The sequence below is a fragment of the Oryzias latipes genome, chromosome 2 (assembly GCF_053564925.1).
Source record: "Oryzias latipes strain Hd-rR chromosome 2, Olatipes_Hd-rR_3.1".
Classification (NCBI taxonomy): domain Eukaryota; kingdom Metazoa; phylum Chordata; class Actinopteri; order Beloniformes; family Adrianichthyidae; genus Oryzias; species Oryzias latipes.
In genome coordinates this window covers 33203642-33226155 of record NC_136238.1, presented here as the reverse complement: position 1 = coordinate 33226155, position 22514 = coordinate 33203642, and the positions used below count along the sequence as shown (strand labels likewise).

At 41.6% G+C, this 22514-nt stretch overlaps 1 protein-coding gene across 1 annotated transcript; it reads right to left on the bottom strand.

Moving 5' to 3' along the window:
* Positions 1-662: 662 nt before the first annotated feature.
* Positions 663-21002, bottom strand: LOC144987101 (uncharacterized). The gene is made up of 2 exons (XM_078936027.1): positions 19469-21002; positions 663-4548 (listed from the first exon to the last, which is right to left on the bottom strand). Exons 1-2 carry the CDS (start codon positions 19611-19613, stop codon positions 2570-2572), a joined length of 2124 nt encoding a protein of 707 aa, XP_078792153.1. The 5' UTR covers positions 19614-21002; the 3' UTR covers positions 663-2569.
* Between the last annotated feature and the right edge of the window lie 1512 nt (positions 21003-22514).

Here is a 22514-nt window from a genome sequence, read left to right as displayed (position 1 = left end):
TACCTGTGGTGCCACCCGGAAGCTAATGGAGAGCAACGCCCAATGGGCGTGGCCTGTGGGAGCACCATAGGTAGTGAAATGAGGAGTGTGACGGAGGTGCCAAGCGCTGTGTGGCCCTGCGTGAAGCAATAGTGGTGTCAAAGTTCTTGAATAAAGAAAGAACCTCCTCACCTTGGCTCCTCTGCATCCTTTTCCGACGGGACCCCGTCACAGTATGGTGTCAGAAGTGGGATCGCAGAGGAGACCACAAAAAGGTGAGGAGCAGATCGGAGGGGTCGCTGTCATGGAGCAGCTGCAGCCCGTGCATCCATCCGGCGTCGGGACGTGGGTGGAGGAGGGTTTAACTATTTCACTTGTTGAATAATGTTCCCACAAATATCAGAATATAAATGAAATTGAAATAAACATACACCGTACCAATGGCATCAACAAAGTCATCCAAGCATTGAAATGTTTGTTGTTCAGCTCACTATGACTACCAGACAAAACCCCCACCTGCACACTGTCACCTATTTAAATACCTCTTCCCATCTACCTACCTGGTAGATTAGGATTTACATTTTCCTTATACTGCCCCCTGCTGCTATGGAGTTGATCCTACCTGGAAGAATCCTCAAAATCAATGTTCAGGAGCAAAAATAAAGAAAATAGAAGACAAAAAGGCAGGATAGACAAATCTTAACAGTATTTATTGATCATTTTATTTTAGTGTAAACTTACACCAGAAAATATTCATAAGAATACTAATAAGGTACCAGAGTGAAAAGCAGCAGATTAAAAGGACTTAATAGATCAAATCTTAACGATACCTATCTCTACTAGATGTTAACTCTACTAGATGTTAGCTCTAATAATTCAAAAAAACTCATTTCTATTAACAGGTACATCTAAAATAATTCATTTTGTGAACAAGGTTTTACATATTTTGTCAGCAGTAAAACTCATTATCTAGTATCATTACAGAGATTGAAATGTATTGATACTTTACTTTGTTGCTTTTGATAATTGTGGCTTAGAGAAGATGAAAAGCAAAAAAGCTGTCCAAGAAAGTCAGGATAAGATAAGACAAGACTTTATTGATCCCCAGAGGGAAATTCAGTTATTACAGCAGCAAAACAAGAAATATGGCAGTTAGAAAAACAAATAGTCAGTAAAAAATAAAATTGTAATAAAAGTGGAAGTAAAAGTACACGTCATAACTAAAGCAAACACCCCAGCAGTTTCAGCAGTCCTAACTGTGTCATTCTATAGTCTAACAGCTGTTGGGATAAAGGACCTCCTGTAGCAAATCATACATTAAAACAACCAAAGTTTTTTTTTTTTCTTTTTGGAAAAATTCCTTTCTACACATTCAATACTCACTTTTGCCTTCCTCTGATGAAATTACTTCATCGATATGGCATGGAGGCCATCAGCCTGTGGCTCTATGTACATGAAATGAAAGCTCAGGTTGCTATGGAGTTCATTAGAACATTGGGGTTTTACCCCAGGAGTTTTAAGCATTAAAAACTCACTTTAAAATATTTAATTTTCTAAGATACAGAACTTTTTCTAAAGTCTTCTGCTGTGGTACAGAGGTTGACCTCTTATCAGAAAATTTTTGAATTTAGAGTTTACACTAAATCCTTACATTTATTCATTCATTTTTTCCCTTTCGGGGTCACAGGGCTGCCGGAGCCTATCCCGGCCACTTGGGCGTAGGCAGGGGACCACCTGGACAGGTCACCAGTCTGTTGCAGGGTAGAACATCCACAGTCACACACCCATTCACTCTCCCACTCACACCTATGGACAATTTAAAATTGACAAATAACCTATGAAGCATGTTTTTGGATGGTGGGACGAAGCCTGAGATCCTGGAGAGAACCCACGCATGCACGGGGAGAACATGCAAACTCCACACAGAGAGGTCCCCCATTGATGTCGTGTTTTTCATGTCCCCCCAGCTGGGACTTGAACCGGGGGCCTTCTTGCTGTGAGGCAAGAGTGCTAACCACTGCGCCACCATGCAGCCCTAAATCCTTACAATGTCAAAAAGTCTTACAAGTTCTAATGTGTCTTTTGAGATGAGATACATCACAAAAACTTTTTTTTACATTCTTTACAAGAAAGAAAGCCCTAGTGGTCAAGGCAGAAGAGCACTATTTACTGGCGTACAGAAGAGAAGCGCCATCTTTTGAACTTGTCCGGACATGCCCCTTACACTCACAATCAGCAGAGAAGCAGTTGCCAGAGGTGTGAAGCTGTAAGGATTCACTGTGTGTTTCCCCTTCTCTTTGTGTGCATTCTTGAGGAAATGTAAGTCGTTCCTGCTTCTCATTTATCAATAATTTTGTGATTTATTTTATATTATAAGATATTTATTTCATATTATAACATGTTGTGGAAGTTTGAGTTATTTGAATATCTGTCTTTAGTTCTACTTCTACATCATCCTACACACATGGATGAAGGCAACAGCTGCTGTAGTTCATCATCTTCCAACGTTGTTCAATAAAAGAAGAAACTTCAGTCTCTTCTCCAAGTGCCATGATTCTCTGACCGGAATCTTGTTCCATGATCTGCCTCCTCAACCACAAATCTTTAAGCGAGGCTCGACCCCCCTCGCACATCCTGTATGAGTTCTCATGTGTTTTTTGAGATGAGATATTTGACTAAAACTTTTATCACATTCTTGACAAGAAAAAGGTTTTTCTCCTGTGTGAATTCTCATGTGTATTTTGAGATGAGATATTTGACTAAAACTTTTATCACATTCTTTACAAGGAAAAGGCTTTTCTCCTGTGTGAGTTCTCATGTGTAATTTGAGATTAGATAAATCATGAAAACTTTTTTTACATTCTTTACAAGAAAAAGGCTTTTCTCCTGTGTGAGTTCTCATGTGTGTTTTGAGATGAGTTATTTGACTAAAACTTTTATCACATTCTTGACAAGAAAAAGGCTTTTCTCCTGTGTGAATTCTCATGTGTGTTTTGAGATGAGATATTTGACTAAAACTTTTATCACATTCTTTACAAGAAAAAGGCTTTTCTCCTGTGTGAGTTCTCATGTGTGTTTTGAGATTAGATGTTTGACTAAAACTTGTATCACATTCTTTACAAGAAAAAGGCTTTTCTCCTGTGTGAGTTCTCATGTGTTTTTTGAAATGAGATCCATCACTAAAACTTCTATCACATTTTTGACAAGAAAAAGGCTTTTCTCCTGTGTGAGTTCTCATGTGTATTTTGAGACTAGATGTATGACTAAAACTTTTATCACATTCTTTACAAGGAAAAGGCTTTTCTCCTGTGTGAGTTCTCATGTGTCTTTTGAAACAAGATCCATCACTAAAACTTCTATCACATTCTTTACAAGAAAAAGGCTTTTCTCCTGTGTGAGTTCTCTTGTGTGTTTTGAGACTAGATGTATGACTAAAACTTTTATCACATTCTTTACAAGAAAAAGGCTTTTCTCCTGTGTGAGTTCTCATGTGTATATTGAGATGAGATCTGTCACTAAATCTTTTATTACAGTCTTTACACGGAAAAGGCTTTTCTCCTGTGTGAGTTGTCATGTGTCCTTTGAGACTAAATCCGTTACTAAACCTTTTCTCACATTCTTTATAAGAAAATCTTTTATCTTTTGCATGGATTCTTGTGTGAATTCTGAACTGAGCTTTGTTGCAAAAGCTTTCACCACATTCTCTACAGATATAACATCTTTCATCAGACCCAGTTTCCATGTAGTTAGTAATTATTCTTGAGTTTTTACCAGACGTGATAGAGGAAAGTCTCTCTTCTTTTGGAGATTGGTTGTATTTCTTACCCAGATTTGTTTTCTTTGGATTTTTTCTTACATCAGTGTTGCACAGACTTTCTGACATGTGAGAGCTGTCCACACTTTGGACATGACTTCTGTCTCTTTTCTTCCTCTGATCTCTGTTCTGTTGGTCTGTCTCTTCATCTGTAGTTGATGTTGATTCTGTCTCTTCATCTGTAGTTGATGTTGATGCTGTCTCTTCATCTGTAGTTGATGTTGATTCTTCATGTTGGTTTCCTTCTTCATCCTGACTATCAGTTACATTAAAGCTCTGCTGATTATTTGGATCTGCTTCACTGTTCTCATCTACTTCATAAGTAGGAATCTCCATCAAAGCATCAGTCTCCTGCACAAGCTCAAGATGCTCTTCATCCTGATTGATGCAGCGTTCCCTTGGTTCCTCTTTAATCTGTGGTGATTCTGGTTTCCCCCATTTCTCTTCATTTTGTGGTGGTTCTGGTTCCTCCTGTTCCTCTTTAATCTGTGGAGGTTCTGGTTCCTCATGTTCTTCTTTAATCTGTGGAGGTTCTGTTTCCTTCTGCTCTTCTTTAATCTGTGGAGGTTCTGGTTTGTCCTGATTTTCTTTAATCTGTGGATGTTCTAGTTCCTGCAGTTCCTCTTTCATCTGTGGTGGTTCTGGTTCCTGCTGTTCCTCTTTAATCTGTGGTGGTTCTGGTTTCTCCTGTTGCACTCTGACATTTCTCTGCCGGTTGCAGAAATCATCTTCAGTATCATAGTGCTGGGGGAAAACTTCAGGGACAAAAACACAGAAAGGAGCCTTATTCTTTAAAAGGACTTTACATCTTGTCAAAAAGCAATAAATATCAAAAACCTCGCAGTAAAAAAAAATGCATGAAAAGGTTTTGTTTTTAAATGTATCTACTCAGATGTCATTCAAAGTTAAGAAATTAAGAAGTGATTTTGGTCTTGAATTTATTTATAAGTTAAAAAAAACACTCATGTTTTTGCAAAGAAGAAGAAACTAAATCAGATTGAGATCCGTAATTTGACTATAGCATATAAACAGACATGTATTTAAGTTTTAATAAATTATTACATTTGCTACAGGGATCTATGGGGGAAAAATCCTGTTAACAATACCAGTATGAACTAAAACCAAAACTTTATCGATTTGTATAACATCTTTCATTCCCGTTACGCACACAAATTGCTTATCATAAAATAAAATAGCAATAAAAAAATAATTAAAGAAGAAAACACAGGATAATAGTAATTATGTCAAGTCTTAACATTGTTACCTGGAATGTGCGTGGACTTGGCTTTGGGTCAAAGCGACTGAAAGTGTTAAACAACCTGACTGATCTTAAAGCAAATCTAGCTTTACTGCAGGAGAACCACTTATCTAAATCAGCTGATCATCTCTTGTGCTGCTAACAATTTCCATTCATGTATTCTGCTCGTTACAACTCCAAACAAAGATGAGTTTCTATTTTTAATTAATAAAAACATTTATTTTACTCATAAAGATACAGTTACTGACCAAAACATTTTGGTACGGCACTTTCGGTTCGGTTCACTCTTGTACTGTTTCGGTAGCCCCCCCCAATGTGTTAACTGTGCAGAGGAGGTGGAACTAATGTTACTCGCGGTATTCCGTTGAGACTCTCAATGGTTTCTGCTCTCGCATGCCTATAGAAGGGGTCAGAGCATGGCCATGCACATCAAGCAAGCAGCAACAAGAGTGTTCTGTTTATGTAGCTCAGTTATGGAGGGTCTGAATGGTGCAATGAACCCCGAAGGAAGATCCGTCTTCCACGGTCAGAAATGTCATTGCAGTTCAGGTTCAACAGCCACATTGTTGGACAAAATTGTTGGTACCCCTCAGTTAAATAATAAATTCCACAATGCTTACTTGAAAGGTTCAAAAGTAACAATAAATTACAATGTATTGAAAATTAAATAATCAAAATCAGCCATTATGTTTGAGTTGTTGATTAACAGAATTATAAAAAATGTAAAAAACTAATGAAATGGGCTGGACAAAAATAATGGTACCTCTATAAAAGACTGAGAACTAATTGCCCAGGGGGGTCATGATAAACTTAGGTATGTCCTTTAATTGACAACACAGCTGTTTTCAAACCCATAATCAGTCAGTCTGCCTATTTAAAGAGAGACAAATAGTCAAGTTGCTGTTTGGTGAAAAGGTATGAACCAAACTGAACATGGACAACAGAAAGCCAAGGAGAGAATTGTCCCAGGACATTAGAAACAAAATTATAGACAAACTATAGCCGCGTTTACATGGGCAAAAGTAATCGGAAAGAACGCCTGATCGGAAGAAAAATGTTTTGTTGTTTTGCTATGTGTGAGAATTTCGGACTGTGAGCCGACCCGCCGCTCTGCGTTAGCGACTGCCGGACTCACGAGAACCAAGCAGAGCTCAAGCCACCAGCTCACACAGCGGCTTTATGGCGGTGTGTGAGCTTTTCAAAGCAGAAATGCCTCTCAGTCCTTAGAAATTGTTCAAACAATCACATGGATTTGTGTTTCCAGTCTCGTCCCGACAAAATAAAGGCTGATGTTATTCCCACACATTTACGTGCAGCCAAGATGCAGATTGCAGCATTTTTGTCCATCAAAAGGCTAAATGTTGTGAGGTCTTGTTAGCCTCTCCTAACAGTGGCTTCTTCCAGTTCCGTTCTTCGGTAACGTTTTATAATTAGAGTCCTTAATAGACTATTTATAGGACATTACCAAGTCCTTAATAAACTATTTACAAAACATTAACAAGCACTAGAAATATCTTAGTAAGCTTCTTATAAGTACATTTATTAGCATGAATAAGTCCTTAATAAACTATTTATAAGACATTAACAAACACTAGTAAGGTTTTACTAAGTTGCTTATAAGTACATTAATTAGCATTTGTTAATGTGTTACAACTGACTTACAAGTTGAATTAATCTGCTTATAAATATATTGACATGTCCCTTAATAAACAACTTATAAGACATTAACAAGGATGAGTAATGTTGTATTAAGATGCTTATAAAGACATTTATTAGTATTTGTTAATCCTGTTCACAAGCTATTTACAAATTGCTTGTATGTGATTAATAAACATATTAACAGTGTTCTTATTAACAGTTTATTGAGTGTTTTGCAGCCCCCCAATCTAAAGCGTGACAAACCATTTATAAATTGCTTGTATGTGATTAATAAACATATTAACAATTCCCATGTCAAGCTGGACTCAAATTTTTTTAAGTCTGGCTGATGTGACTCAACCTCAATACTACACCACCTGGATGAACGAGAACCTTCATTGACAGTTTGAGTTTTTTGCTGCCTCCTAAGTGTGGGCTATGTTCTGCCACAAAGAACCACAAAGTACAGAATATGGAGAGGGTGGAGAGGGTGAGCAGCTTCAAGTGCCTTGGTGTAAACATCTCGGAGGACCTGACTTGGACTACTCACATTCAAACACAGGTTAATAAAGCAAGGCAAAGACTGTACCATCTGTGACAGCTGAGGAATTTCAGGGTCTCACCAGCTATCCTGAAAACCTTCTATTCCGGTGCCATAGAAAGTGTATTGACTCAGTGTATCTCAGTGTGGTATGGGAACAGCTCTAGTCAAGACTGCAAAGCCCTGCAGAGAGTTGTGCGCTTAGCTGAGCGCATTTCAGGGTCTACTCTCCCCTCCCTGCAGGACACCTACCTCAAACGCTACAGAAGTAGAGCTGCAAAGATCATCAAAGACTCCACCCACCCCAGTAATCATATTTTCACTCTGCTGCCATCTGGTAAGCGCTACCGTAGCCTGATGGCAAAGACAGAGAGACTCAGGAGGAGTTTCTACCCCCAGGCCATCAGGCTCTTAAACTCCAAACGGGTATCTACAGTTTACATTCATGCACATTATTTTTGCGTTCCCCTGGAAACCAGGCAAACACAAACCCTCAATACTTGCACAGATCTTATGGAGCCCCTCCTCTTATGGAGGAGGGGCTCCAGGGAGAGAGTGTAGAGCATGCCAGACAGAGCACAGCCCTGCCGTATGCCCAGAACCACTCTAAAAGTAGCACAAAGACTGCCGTTCACCTTCAGTACACTCTCAGCCTCGGCGTAAAATACTCTGATTTTAGCAATGAAACCAGCGCAGAACCCAAACTTCTCCATAACTTTCTAAAGGAAGCTGTGTTCAACGCGGTCAAAGCCTTTTCCTGGTCAAGAGAAATCAGACCTGTTCGTATGCCCAAAAGCTCAGAGACCTCCAAAACATCTCGAATTAAAAAGACATTATCGACCATGAGTCAACCTTGGACACAGTAGGTCTGGTCCCGGTGGATGATCTGCTCCATAGCATCCCTCAGCCTATTGGAGAGAGCGGTGTGACGGCTGAGAGAGTGGCGTGACGGTTTCAAACACGCCATTGATGGAGATGCCCTTCTCAACCAGCGTGTTCACCTGCTCCACCCTCTCCACAAACAAAACAATGGCTCCATTCATGCGAGCAGCAGATTTAATTGAAGCATGCCCGATAACTTCCCCCACGGCCAGAACCACATCCTCCACGCTGTGCAGGGAGCCGGCACCTGTTTTTTAAAAAAAAATTTATTTTATTTTTTTACTTGTCCTGTCCAACAGCTAGGCAGGCAGATGAGAGCTGAGGGCCTCTTGTGTTGGACATATTTTACTTTAACAAGAGGGGTTATTAATCTTCAGACAAACCAAAGGTATGACTGAATAAAAAGACATTATTTGCATTATTTTTCTCATGATGGGCACGTTTAAAAGAACACGTTTAAAACTGCACATCTGAGTATTCACTCAAATTGGGATGAATCGGGAACAGACAAAATAAATGCAGTTTGAGGAAGGTCTCTATTGTGACGCACCACATGCTCTGCTCTATTCTGATGCGTCCACTTGCAGACAAACAGATCCATTAACATCTTCATCATACTTGTCTGAGCTTGATCTAAACTATGGCCAGAAAGCTTCAATATTGCTCACCATTTTGGTTTCACCACTAATGTTAGTTTTAGGTTGGAAGGACTGTAAGCTAGAGGGAGAGGGTGTAAACAAAGGGATGATCGGACATCAGCAGAGGGTAACTACTGTGTCAATAGCCCCGCCTACAACTCAGAAGTTAATTTCTGATCAACTCCAAACCACTCTGCACAAACTGTCTTTAAACATCATCTCAAAGTGCTTTAACCCCAGTAATCAGTGCTTGCAGTTGTATTTTTTATTATTAATATGGACTTTTAAATTTGATCCAATAGGTGGTTGCTGTCATTGGTGAGGATGCATCATTCGTTGAAGGTCATGTGAATGTCCTGCATATCCAGTACAGCAAGGTGCGAGAGGATATACCAAATAAGTACCCTTTCTTGAAGACAACCTCAGGGGTCAGTGACATTTTAAATCAGTTCTCAGCTTAAAATACATTTTGAATGTCAATATGAGCTGAGACATCTGCTAAAATGACCAATAACAGCTTTAACTCTATTGTAAAAACATTGTAATTTTCTAAACCCATATATAAATATATAGTCATTCAAGCCAAGTAATATTTATACAATGAGATCACTAAAGGGAAATGGCAATGAAAGAGGCAACAAAGAATATTAGAATGTTTTATGTCTTTTGTTTGTTTTAGATAAAGTGAATGATTAGTTTTCTATTTTTTTTCCAATTTTCAGTTGTTTGATGATGTTGACCGAATGCATCCATCACCTGTCAGTTTAAGCCAGCGCTTCAAGGACGGCGTTTACCAGTATTGTGCCAAAGGTGCTTGAGCTTGTTCAAAGAAAAGCTCCATTAGCCAAAGTCTCCAAAGAAGCAAGAGAAGAGATGCTTGCAGAGGATCTACTAGGTATTGACATAAACGTAATCCTTGGTAATCTTTTGTGTTTATAGTTCTTCTTTTTAGAATTCGTATCAATATTATCTTATCACATTTATGCATTTTATTATTTAAATTATGCATTTAAACTTGGTTATAAGTTTACTTTTTTATTATCTATTTTTAGAAAATGTAGAATGCAGTTGAAAGATTTACTTAAAATGAGGTCTAGTGCTTCTTTTGTTAATGTCACAAGTTTTATTTCATGGTTTAAAAATGGTAACTGAAGTGCTATATGCTGTTTAAAATTGATCAAATGTCAAGGTTATAGTTACAATGAATGCAATGTGAACTGAAGGAAAAATATAGATTTTTCATTATTTTAAAATTGCTAATAATTGTAAATATATGCATCATGTTGTGACATTGTGGAGCTTAAAACATTCATACTGTGAAATGTCAGAATTGTAATTGTTTTGAATGTTTAATAAATGTGATAAACAGTATACTGGTCTTTTAATGTGCTGTATCTGGTACAAATTTGCCATCAAAGGGTACAAAAGGCTTGTCACTGGGGCAGTACCCTTAAAAGAACAAATTTGTACCTTTTTTAAAGGTACATTATGGTACCATAGCACTATAAGGTACAATTTAGTCCACAGAGGTACATATTTGCCTTTGAAAGGTACATAATGAAAGGGTACAGATGCGCACCTATATGAAAGGGTACAACATTTGTACCCTTGAGGGTACTGCCCCAGTGACAAGCCATTGTACCTCTAAAGGTACAAATTTTGCACATTTTTTCTGACAGTGTATGTTTGTGGCTGTGATTCATGTTATAAAGGTCATTTTTCATATTCTGTACTTTGTGGTTCTTTATGGCAGAACATAGCCCACACTTAGGAGGCAGCAAAACACTCAAACTGTCAATGAAGGTTCTCGTTCATCCAGGTGGTGTAGTATTGAGGTTGAGTCACATCAGCGAACTTAAAAAAATGTAAATCCAGCCGAAAGTGTGACCCATGTGAACGTTTGTTCTAATCAGAAAAAGGTTTTCTGTGCCCATGTGCACGGTTGAATTTTAACCCGACCATTGATCAGATCAACATATTTTGCCCATGTAACCGCGGCTATTGTAAAGGTAAAGGCTATAAAACCATCTCTAAGCAGTATGAAGTTCCTGTGACGACAGTGGCACATATTTTCAGAAGTTTAAGACCCACGGGACAGTAGCCAACCTCCCTGGACGTGGCCGGAAGAGGAACCTTGATGACAAATTGAGGAGACGGATACTTGGAACTGGATCCAAAGAGCCCAGAACAACCTCCAAAGACATTAAAGGTGAACTGCTAGATCAAGGTACATCAGTGTCAGATTGCACCATTCATCATTGTTTGAGCCAGAGTGGACTTCATGGGAGACGACCAAGGAGGACACCACTGTTGAAAGGAAATCATAAAAAAGCCAGACTGGAATTTGCAAAAATGCATGTTGACAAGCCACAAAGCCTCTGGGAAAATGTCCTTTGGACAGATGAGACCAAACTGGAGCTTTTTGGTAAGGCACATCAGCTCTATGTTGGTAGACTCAAAAATGAAGCATCCAACCAAAAGAACACTGTCCTTACTGTGAAACATGGAGGAGGCTCAGTTATGCTTTGGGGCTGCTTTGCGGCATCTGGCACAGGGTGTCTTGAAGTTGTGCAAGCTCAAATGAAATCTCCAGATCATCAAGGCATTCTGGATAGAAATTTGCTGCCTGATGTCAGAAAGCTTGGTCTCAGTCGCAGGTCATGGGTCTTCCAACACGACAACCATCCAAAAAAAAACAGCCAAAAGAACCCCAAGAATGGCTAAGAGAAAAGCGTTGGACTATTCTGAAGTGACCTTCTATGAGCCCAGATCTGAATCCCATTGAACGTATGTGGAAGGAGCTGAAACATGCCATTTGGAGAAGACACCCGCCAAACCTGAGACAACTGGGGGGTATTCCAGAAAGCATGTTTAAACTACCCTGACTTTAATCCTGAACTCTGGCTGAAATCCGCCTGAACTTGCTTACTCTGGGTGTGTCGTTTCCAAAAGACCGGATATGAGTTAGCGTAATTACGATCGACTTGGTAACCCTGGGTAAATGCACGTGCACCGCAAGTACATAAAGACATTCTCAATGGATCGCCAATTTCCGGAGTCACCATGAAAACGCATGGTGAAAAAAAGAAAGTGCTATACTTCAGTAAGATGGATGCGGAGATTTTAATGACAGCGTACAAAGATTATACACCCATCAAAAAAGTAATACTGCCGTATCATCAGCAAAAGAAGGAGTTTCCGCTTGGAGAAAAAGAACGGACAAAGTAAACGCACGAGTTTCGATAGACCAGACAGGGAATGTCACTCACGACCCAGTCAAAATTAATATCGCATTTAAAGACTTTTATAAAAACTTATACATATCACAGATCAATCCATCAGAGTCTCAATAATCTAAACCTACCCAGGTTAAACGAGGACCAAATCACAAATTTAGACTCCCCGCTCTCGTTGTCTGAACTTCATGAAGCTCTGTCACTTATGTCTAATGGTAAAGCCCCAGGGCCTCACGGCTTTCCCACTGAGTTTTACAAAGAATTCTGGTAACAACTGGCACCAACGTTTTATAAAACGGTCACATTTATCAAGGAAAGCCAGTCACTACAGCCTAATATCCCCAGCCCCATTTCTTTAATCAATGCTGATGTAAAAATTATCTGCAAAGCAGTAGCACAGAGAATAGGAAAAAATCACTCCTCACATAATCTAACCCGATCAATCTGGATTCATCAGAGGCAGTCAATCGGATGACAATGTTCGCAGACTCGTTAATATAATTGACTTTGCTACCATTAAAAACCAGGAAATGAAAATAGTATCACTGGATCCTGAAAAAGCTTTTGGCAGAGTAATTTGGAAGTTCATTATTGCTGCTCTCCATAAATTTGGATTTGGAGAATCATTCATCAATTGGATTAAAATATTATATCACAACCCCAATGCATCAGTCAGAACTAATAGACAGACAGACCAGAACTCTCCAAGGGGCGGCGCCTGGGGGTCTGGAGCCTGGGCTTGCTCCGGGTGGGGGGATTTCTGGCTTCTCTCCCTCTGTGTGGGGCGGTGTGAGGCCTTGGGGATTGGTGCTTCGGGGGATGGGACCCCTGGACTGAGGGGACCTGGGGCCTATGCTTGGGGACGGCTGTTTGACCACCCAGAGACAGTCTACCAGCTGTCCCCGACTTATCCTCTTCCTCATGTGATCTCTTATTAATGTAATGGGGCAGGGGGGTTCAGCCTGCGATGCACTTTGGAGGGAGGAGTTACTTGGCAGTGGTCCCCCTCTCATGGTTGCCGTATGGAATACCCCCCCTCTCGGTTTTATTTGCACTTTAATTTATTTGCACTCCTTCCCTCTCTTTTTACTATATTTATTGAGCCCCTAGCTGGGCAGTGGCCAGATCTAGCTTGTAGCTGTACTAGAATGAAGTAGTGAGGCGTCTCCTTCCCTCCACTAGCCTGGGTGTGCACCTCGGGCAAGTGCTAGTACACCCTTAGCCTCCGTAATCAGGGTAACGATAAATCTTTCAAACCCGTAAATGTCTGCATGGGTTCCATCGATTTCTGGTCAGCATCATGTTTCGGTGACATGTGCCACTGGGCGTATGAACCTCATCCTGAGGTCACCGGCCAACATATTTCTCGTGCCTCCGAGGAAGGTTTTGAGCCAGAGGCTAGGACAAGGACAGTCTGATATAAAACCTACGACCCGTGGACCTCGCTGTCACCATCCCAGCTTGCTAGGCCATGACAGATGAACCACGGGTGTAAAGGGTGGGGCCAGGACTGCGCACACTGCACTTAACCTTAAAATCCCACTGCACGGGCTCGAAGGACAAGTCCACGTCCATTTGCCACTTACTCCTCAAGTCCTGTAGCGATGGGAAATTGGCAAAAACGGCAGGTGGAAAATGCCACTGGCAGCCGCAGCTCCAATCCTGCATGCAGAGGGTTTAGGATATTGGTCGCCTGTTGCTGAAGCAAGGAGATGACAGCAACACCCTGAACGACCAAGCAGTCTTTTTTAGGGACGCACTGCTTGCTCCATATGGAGAGGGGCCTAGAAAAGGTGGCCTAAACAATGCTCATCTCCTCCCATACCCTGTTGGCTGGCCACGGTCAACGGGCCTCTTTGACACAGTCAAACATCAATGAAAAAAAGGTTCCCACCTACCTCAAAATGTGTAAAAGGATTAAAAGTAGCATGTTGGAACGTCAGAACCATGCTGGATGCAGGCAGTCGTCCTGAACGTCGTTCTGCTCTCATTGCGCATGAGCTATCAAGGCTCTCCATTGATGTTGAAGCCCTTAGTGAAGTCTGATTCCCAGGGGAAGGCAGTCTTAGAGAGAATAGCGCAGGTTACACCCTCTTTTGGTCTGGCAAACCGGTAACAGAGAGACGCCTTTCTGGAGTAGGTTTCTTTGTTAGAAACTCCATTGCCTCAAAACTGTAAAACCTTCCAACTGGCCACTCTGACCGCATCATCTCCATGCGCCTACCACTAAGAAACAAATATCATGCAGTTGCCAAGTATCATGTTGGCAACTGCAACAACAACGGGCGCCTGCTGCTGGAGCTTTGCACCGAGCACCAACTTACCATCTCAAACACCTTGTTTCAGCAAAAGGCCAGTCTGAAAACTACCTGGATGCATCCTCGGTCAAAACATTGGCACCTCATTGATTACATCATAGTGCGTCAGCGAGATACTAAAGATGTCTTGCACACCAGAGTGATGCCCAGCGCAGAGTGCCACACAGACCACCGCTTTGTGCGCTGCAAACTCAAACTCCACTTCAAGCCGAAACCCAAGTAAGGTTCCGGTTCCGGGTTACGGCAGGACGCGTGCGTGGCTCTCTGCGGATACAACTATCTTCAAATTACTTAAAAGTTGATTTTCTCCAAAAAAGAGAGCTGACCATGGCCCCCAAGAAAAGCCAGGAATACGAAGACCTTAAAAAGTGTATTGATGATCTCCAAGCTGCGTTGTATCCATTTATGGAACAAGTGACCGCTAAGCTAACTCCACTGATTGAGCTGATTGAAGAGTCCGAAGATGTCGGGCTCAAAACGAGCAACGAGAAAACCGGGTCGACATTCTGGAGAAAAGACTGGACCATATAGAACAGCAAGTAAGGATGAATAATGTCATTCTCACTGGAGTACTAATCAAACCTCAAGCAAAACTGAATGCAGTTGGAGCTAGCACTGCTAATGCTAATAGCGCTAGCGTAGCTCGCAGTGCTGAAACTGAGAGCGATGGAGAGTCTCTGATACACCAAATGGAGTAATTTCTCACGTCCAAACGGATTTCCCTGGATTTCAACATCATCGAGACCTGCCACCCGCTCCCCAGGAGAAAGGAGACGGATAAACCAGCAATCCTCATCAGGTTTGTGAATCAAAAACACAAGCTAGCTCTGATGAATCAATGTAAAAATCTCAGAGGTTCCGCTGCTTATCTGAACGACCATCTGACCAGAAGGAATGCTGAAATCGCCAAACATGCCAGGCTACTCAGAAAGCAGAAGCAGATTGAAAACACTTGGGTTAAAGGCTGCAGGATTTACGTCAAACCACCGAGTCCAAGGTTCTGGTTGTGAACACCATGAAGGACTTTGAGAAGTGTCTTTTCACGGTCGTCTGAAACATGGAGTAATAAATCAAAGAGCCAAATCATTTCAAGAAATATGACACCTGGATTCCTCACTTTCTCCATAAGTCTGATGTAACCTGATTAACAGCAGAGTTCTGATCTGCAGACAACTTCACCTCAACTTTCACCTTCGCTGATATCAGCTGAAGAAGGATATGGACCTGAATCTAATGTCTGCAGACATAACATCTAAGAGAACTAAAAACTGTTGAACCCAGAAGAACGGCTGCTAATCAGCAGAAGAAGAAATGCCAACCTTGGACAATCGACAGACTATGGACCCTTTTTATTTTTCCCTTACAGCATTACTTTATAATAAAAAACAAATCAAAAAATCAAAAAATATAAATAAAACAAATGATTAATCAATTATTGAAAATGGTTAAATTGATCGACGTTTAATGATATTACTTCACTTGCTCCAAAAATTGATAAATTGATTCAAAAATCTTTCCTAATGTAGCATAATTTTGCACATGTTTTTAACTTTTGATACTTGATGAAATTTTGCAATGAAAATTCCTGAAACAGTGTTGTGTCTATTTTACTGGTATAGTATTATGTTTTAAAGCATATGAATGACTTTTATAAGTAACATAATCTGCATATATTTTAGATAACTGATCTGTATTTGCCATGTTGATTTCTAAAATAGTTCTTTTTTTACATAATAATTAAGTAATTCATCTTTGTCATGTGTTTTATTGATACTTCCTGATTCTTAATTCTTTCTGATAAAAGCTAGGAACCGTATATTGATAAATCATGTGATAAAATGGTTATAGTATAATGGGGTGGGATTATATAAATTGGCTTCCTTCCACTCCCTTTCAAGTAATATTAATTAATATGTCTAACTATCCAAAGTTTGATTAGTTACTGTATGAATGTATAACTGATGTTTGTATTGCTTTTGTGTATTATTTCTAGTTAATTGCTTGAAATAAACCATTTCAAATCAAAAATCAAAAATCAAGGTGGAGCGCCAAAGAAGAAATTGAACATCAGCGGCTTACAGTCAGCTGAAACCAAGGCAAAATTCCAAGCAAGTCTACAGTCTAGGCTTGAAGACACCAGTTGCCCGAGTGATCCCTACCGTGAACCACTCTGGGAGCAACTCAATCTTGTCATTCTGCAATCCTCTGATAAAGTACTTGGATTCTCCAGAATAAAGAACAAAGACTGGTTTGATGAAAATGATCCTGTAATCCAGGAATTGCTTGCAAACAAGAGCGCAGCTCATCGGGCTCATCTAGCCCAGCCATCTTGTACTGTGAAGAAGGCTGCCTTTCGTCATGCGTGCAGCAACACCCAACGCAAACTCAGAGAAATCAAGAACGAGTGGTGGACCATCCTTGCAGACAGAACTCAGCACTGTGCAGACACTGGTGACTTCAAAAGCCCTTAAGGCAGTGTACGGGCCCATGCACCAAATCCTGAGTCCCTTGCGCAGCCCAGACGAACGGAAGCTTCTAGCAGACAAGACTTCCATCTTGGATCGCTGGACTGAACACTTTTGAGCTCTCTACGGCGCTGATCGCGTGGTCGGCGTGACAGCAATTCTCCGTATTCCCCAGTAACCATTTAAGAAAGAACTGGATGAGGCGCCTTCTATGGAAGAGATCTTAAAAGCCATTAAGCAACTGAAAAATGGCAAGGCAGCAGGAGTTGACGGCATCCCACCAGAGTTATGGAAGCAGGGTGGCCCAGTGCTACACTCCAAACTCCATGAACTGTTTATCTGCTGTTGGGAGCAGGGAAAATTACCGCAAGATCTCCGTGATGCAGTCATCATCACCCTCTACAATAACAAGGGAGTAAAGTCTGATTGCTCAAACTACAGAGGGATTACCCTACTCTCCATCGCAGGAAAAAATCCTTCCAAGAATCCTGCTCAACAGACTTGTGCCCACTATCGCCAAAGATCATTTTCCAGAATCCCAATGTGGCTTCAGAAGCAACAGGAGCACAACTGACATGGTGTTTGTCCTCTGACAGCTTCAAGAAAAGTGTCGTGAGCAGAACAAGGCAGTCTATGTAACCTTTGTCGACCTGACCAAGGCGTTTGACACTGTGAGCCGAAAGGGCCTGTGGCAGATCATGAACGATCAGATCAGGCTCAAAAGTGACCTTTCAGTAACTTTCCCCATCATCAACGGCGTAAAACAGGGCTGTGTCTTGGCACCCACTCTTTTCACGATCTTCTTCAGCACGATGCTGAAGCAAGCCACTGATGGCCCTGATGACGAGGATGCCGTGTACAATCGCTACCGCCTCGATGGCAGCTTGTTCAACCTGAGACGACTGAAGGCTCACACCAAGACCAGATGCAGATGATCAGTGACCTCCTCTTTGCAGATGACGCAGCACTCCTAGCTCACTCTCAGAGGGGACTTCAGCGATTAACTTCCTGCTTTGCAGATGCTGCCAAGCTCTTTGGACTTGAAGTTAGTCTAAAGAAGACAGAGGTCCTCCACCAGCCAGCACCTCGGGAAGTGTACCAGCCTCCCCATGTCTATATCGGAGAGACAGAACTGAAAGCTGTCCAGCAGTTTACCTACTTGGGGTGCACAATTACCTCAGATGCCAGGATCGACAAATGTTAGACAACAGGCTCGCCAAGGCGAATAGTGGCTTTGGCAGACTCCACAGTCGGGTTTGGAACAACAATCACCTAAAGAGACCCACCAAGATCAGTGGCCTGTTTCTGAATAGAGGTGTGCCGTGGAGCAGCGTGGTAGAGATACACAGAACGGGGCAGGAAAAGTTGGCTTTTATTGTTGTGCGAGTTACGCCACTGTTTGTGAATGGGCTGTTGAAGCTTGGGCTCACGTGTCTGCTTGGAGCAGCACAGCAACTAGACAGACTCTGACAATGACAAAAGGGAACCTGACGTGTTAAAAATTGAGTGCGACGGTTGTTTTAAGATACAGAAGAAGAGGACTTTGATGGATTTTTGGGTGCTGTTTCATAACTGAAAAATGAAAAAATAAATCACAACCAACTTAGATTTGCTCCAAAAGCCTTTGTAAACACACAGTGTGTGTTTGCTCAAGCCGGTGTGTGCATCTGCAGGAAGGAGGGAGGGAGACACTTAGCGCAAGTGAGTTTGTGAGCATTCAGTTTGTGTTACTCAATTATGGAGAACAGTATTAATAAGGGTTTCCTCTAAAAGATCAGAGTCTAGTTCTTTTATTAACCAACTCTGGCGGCTCTGAGGGTCAGAAAAGGGCGTTAACGTACCCGCGCCTTAACACTCAGTGCGCCTTTTGCATGTGTCAAAGACTGAAAAATCCCCCATAACTGAGACCGTTTTCTATAACCCAGTGTGTCCTGTGGTCAAGAAAATACGGTACTCAGGTTGAAACCTCCTAAACCTTTTTTGATAAGCACAGAGATGATTATGCTGATGACGTTTTTTTTCCTGCAGCACACCTAACCATCTCTCACACTCTCATAGTGTGCTGAGGAACACTGGTTGACAGTAGTGGTTTCATTTTTGGAGTAATCCCAGTGATGACCAATATATAGTTTTAAATGTTTTATAAGACATAAACATGATATTCACAAGAACAGTTTTTTTTTTAAATCTAATTCCTCTGATGATCCGTTTCATAAAGACACACAGAGGACATCACACAGCAAGCAGAAATAAACGTATCGTTAAAAATTATGTCAGGAGTCCAGCTTTTTAAAAATGACAAAAGAGCAAAGACAACAGAAAGATTCATTTGTTATTTCTAACTACAGTATTAATATGTCCAGGCTTTGTCTGTTTCATTCTACAGCATGTTCATATTTGTTTAATTTTGACATAATTTATTTATTAGAGAGCAAAATGGTATACATTATTTAAGGTTTAAAATGATTTATTCAGGATTAATATCTCTGTTTATTTTTATTCATTATATCGAAAATACAAGTTAAACGTGTAAAAGTTTATCTTGCTGTTCGGCCCGAAACCTAAAGAGTGTTTTTTATTTAGGCCACTTGATGTGCGACTGAGTTCAGATAACAATCCAGATAGCAGCTCAGACGACAAAAAAAAAGACGTTCATGGATCTATGTGTCTGCAGGTGATGGATGCTGCAGTGAACTTACCAACTATGTGTAGCTGAAGCTGCGGGTTCCAGCTGCTATCCAGCAGTCTGCGCTGACGACAGAGCTCCTCCTCGTTCTGGACGATGGTTCCTTCAGCAGCAGAAAGTTGTTCTCTGACAGAACCTTCCTGAGGTTCTGAAGACATGGTTCCTGCTCCGATCTTCAGCTCCAACTCCCACAAACACCGCCGTCCTCTTCACTGCAGCTCCGATCGATCATCTGCTAGTCTCACAATCACAGAAAAAAGGTCCAAACAGAAACTTTTCTCCTGTTTGGAGATTTTCCTGAAAGTTCCTGTGATCCTGCAGGAGTCAGTTCTGCTCAGCCTGCAGACCAAACAGAAAAGACTCTGGAAGCTTCCACATGTGAAACTTCAAGACAAAGAATCCAAACAACAACATCTGATTGGTTGACTTTTGGAGGGAAAGCTGCAACAGTCTTCTGTGATTGGTTCAGCCGTCCCTGCCCCCACTAGTCCACTGCACAGGGGGCAACATTCCAGGGGGGGTTGGTAATCTCCTCCTTCTATTGTTTCTGCCCCACTGGCTCTTTCAAAATAAAGGCTTGTTGTAGCAGAAACCTGAATGGAACATCAGAATGGACTCAAACTGCTGCTGGTTTCAAAGCCTCGTTCTCAACTTCCAGCTGAACTCTTCATGAGTTTGAGCGTCTGTGACAAACTCTACAGTTGAACAACAGCAGTGAAAATCTCCATGGATGTCAACTGGGAGAGAATCAACATGAGATTTCCAAGAGTTTCTGCAGGAACTCATCACAAAGTCAGGAGCTGCAAGGCCTGATGGGAGATCTGGGATCCTATTGTGACATGAAGGAAACTCCTTCAAACAGGAAAGATTTCATCTGACACGATCACTTTGATGTTAACATGAAGATGGATCCCAGTGATTCAGCTGAAAAACATCCCATAATACTGTTCTAGATGGTTCTAGAGTGTTGTGGAGATTTCCTGTTTCTTTTTCCTGTTTCTCCAGAAACTAGAAGTCAAACCTGAAAGCAGAAGCTGCAAACTGAGTCTGTGAGGCCGATTTTCCAGCAGCACATCCTCCTCATCTGCTGCTGAGATGGAATGATGAAGCTCAGCTGAGGAACAGCAGGTTTCCTCTCACATGTTCCTGCTGCAGAAAACACTGTTTCATATCAACTCATCCACATCATGAAGGATCAACATGTTTGACTGAATTTACATGAAAAGAAAAGACGTCAAAGAAATCTGTCCATACGGGAAAGACTGAATGAATCCAAGTTTTTAGCAGATAGATGGAACTTTGTTTGATTTTCTAGCTCTGCTTTTCTCCAAAGACGAAGAACATCAAGAAATAACCAATAAATACTGATCTGGAACATTCTGTCTGGGAGTCTGACTGACACTTTGACACTTTCTACATTCTGCTTTGATCCGGGTTTGAACCTGCTTTACTGCCACCACAACACATCCAATCCCAGCCCAGAACCTGAAGCTGGTTCTGAACATGAAGCCGGTCTTCAGGGACAGCAGGACTGATGTGTTAGTGATCTTCTCAGATGGACTTCAGACCCCTTAGAGCTGAAACTCTCACTTTTCTCTAGGAATCAGCTTCTAGTTGACGACACACTGCTGCAGTCAGGGGAACACACAAGAAACACACACACAAAGACACACAAAGGGGGAGGAGCTTAGCTCAGGCATTGAAGTCATGGCTGAACTCTTCTGGGACTGATTTTAGACACAGAAAGCGCTCGTGTTGTAATCAATAAGATGATTGGTCAGCTTTAGCATCAATGGAAACATCACATGGTCTTTCATTAAAGTCCATTTAGATCATAGTTACAGAAAGAAGAACTGATCAGAAGTCATGAATCAATGGAGATTCAGAAACATTCAGAATATTTCACTAGTCTGATTGGAATCACTCTATTCAATAGAAACCAGCAAGAAAATGTAGATTTTCTCTCATGACCTCATTATTCATGTGAATTTATCAGCTGTAACCCATAATTCAGACAAATGGAGCCAGTAATTCCAGAATAATCCTCACATAGATGTTGTGTGTGGAGCCCGTTTTCCTTTAGATGGTCCAGCTCTTGGTCCACTGAACCTACAACCTTCTTCCATTTGTTCAGCTGCTGGACAGAACAAAGAAAAACAAACAGATGTTTTTGCTGAGTCAGGAAAATGCCTGTTGGAGCTCCAACATGATTGTTGACGGTGTTCCTCCTCTTTCTGCTCCGCTGACGTCCTCATTTTCAGTTTCCTGATCAGACAAACTAAACTCTTTTCCAGGTTTGAATCATCAGAAGAAGAAACGTCCACCTTTGAGCCACATGCTCAGAGAATCCACTTCCAGAACAGCAGAGATTCCCGCCACATGTGACAGAGCATCCAGGTGATCTCCAACTACAGGACATCATCACCTGCCTGTGACAGTCACACCTCCATTCTAGATGCAGCCAATGACCTCTAGGCTGTTTGAGGCTCAGAACAACATGACAGCCAGGAAGACCATCCCTCCTCCTGACCACCAGCTGCTCTGTCTCACAATGGCTGCCATGAGGAAGACTCCATGAAGAGTTAACGCCCAGAGGTCTGCTGGACCAGACACCATTCCTGACAGAGTGATCAGAGAGTGCAGAGCAGCTGCTAGACGTCTGATGTCTGACAGGAAATCTTCTAGCAGATGTCAGCTCCATCCCATCAGACGTTAGCTGACAGACTGGCGGCCATGACCTGGAACAGCAGTCAGAAACAGTCAGAGGGTGGAGATGGGCTGCAGGTGAAGCAGGAGTCCCCGCCAGTCATACTGGACACCTGTGGAGAAAAAACCAACAGCAGCAGGAAAAGGCCAGAGGACAGCAATGGCAGAGATGACCAGCAGAGGGAGACAGAGAGACAGGGACAAAGCAGGACACCTGCAGGAAGTCCAGACAAAGAGGACATCAACGTTTGAAAGAACTGGACAGTCAGCGAGCTGGACATTCAAATCAGACCAAGTGTAGAAGATCTGTTAGAAGATTTAGTGTCAGACGTCAGACAAAAGACCTCAGTCAA

Coding starts and splice junctions, on each gene's coding strand:
- LOC144987101 (XM_078936027.1), bottom strand. CDS start 19,613: ATGTCTTCAGAACCTCAGGAAGGTTCTGTCAGAGAACAACTTTCTGCT. Junction 4,549..19,468: donor GCTTCAGCTACACATAGTTG/GTAAGTTCACTG, acceptor TTGTCCCTGAAG/TTTTCCCCCAGCACTATGAT.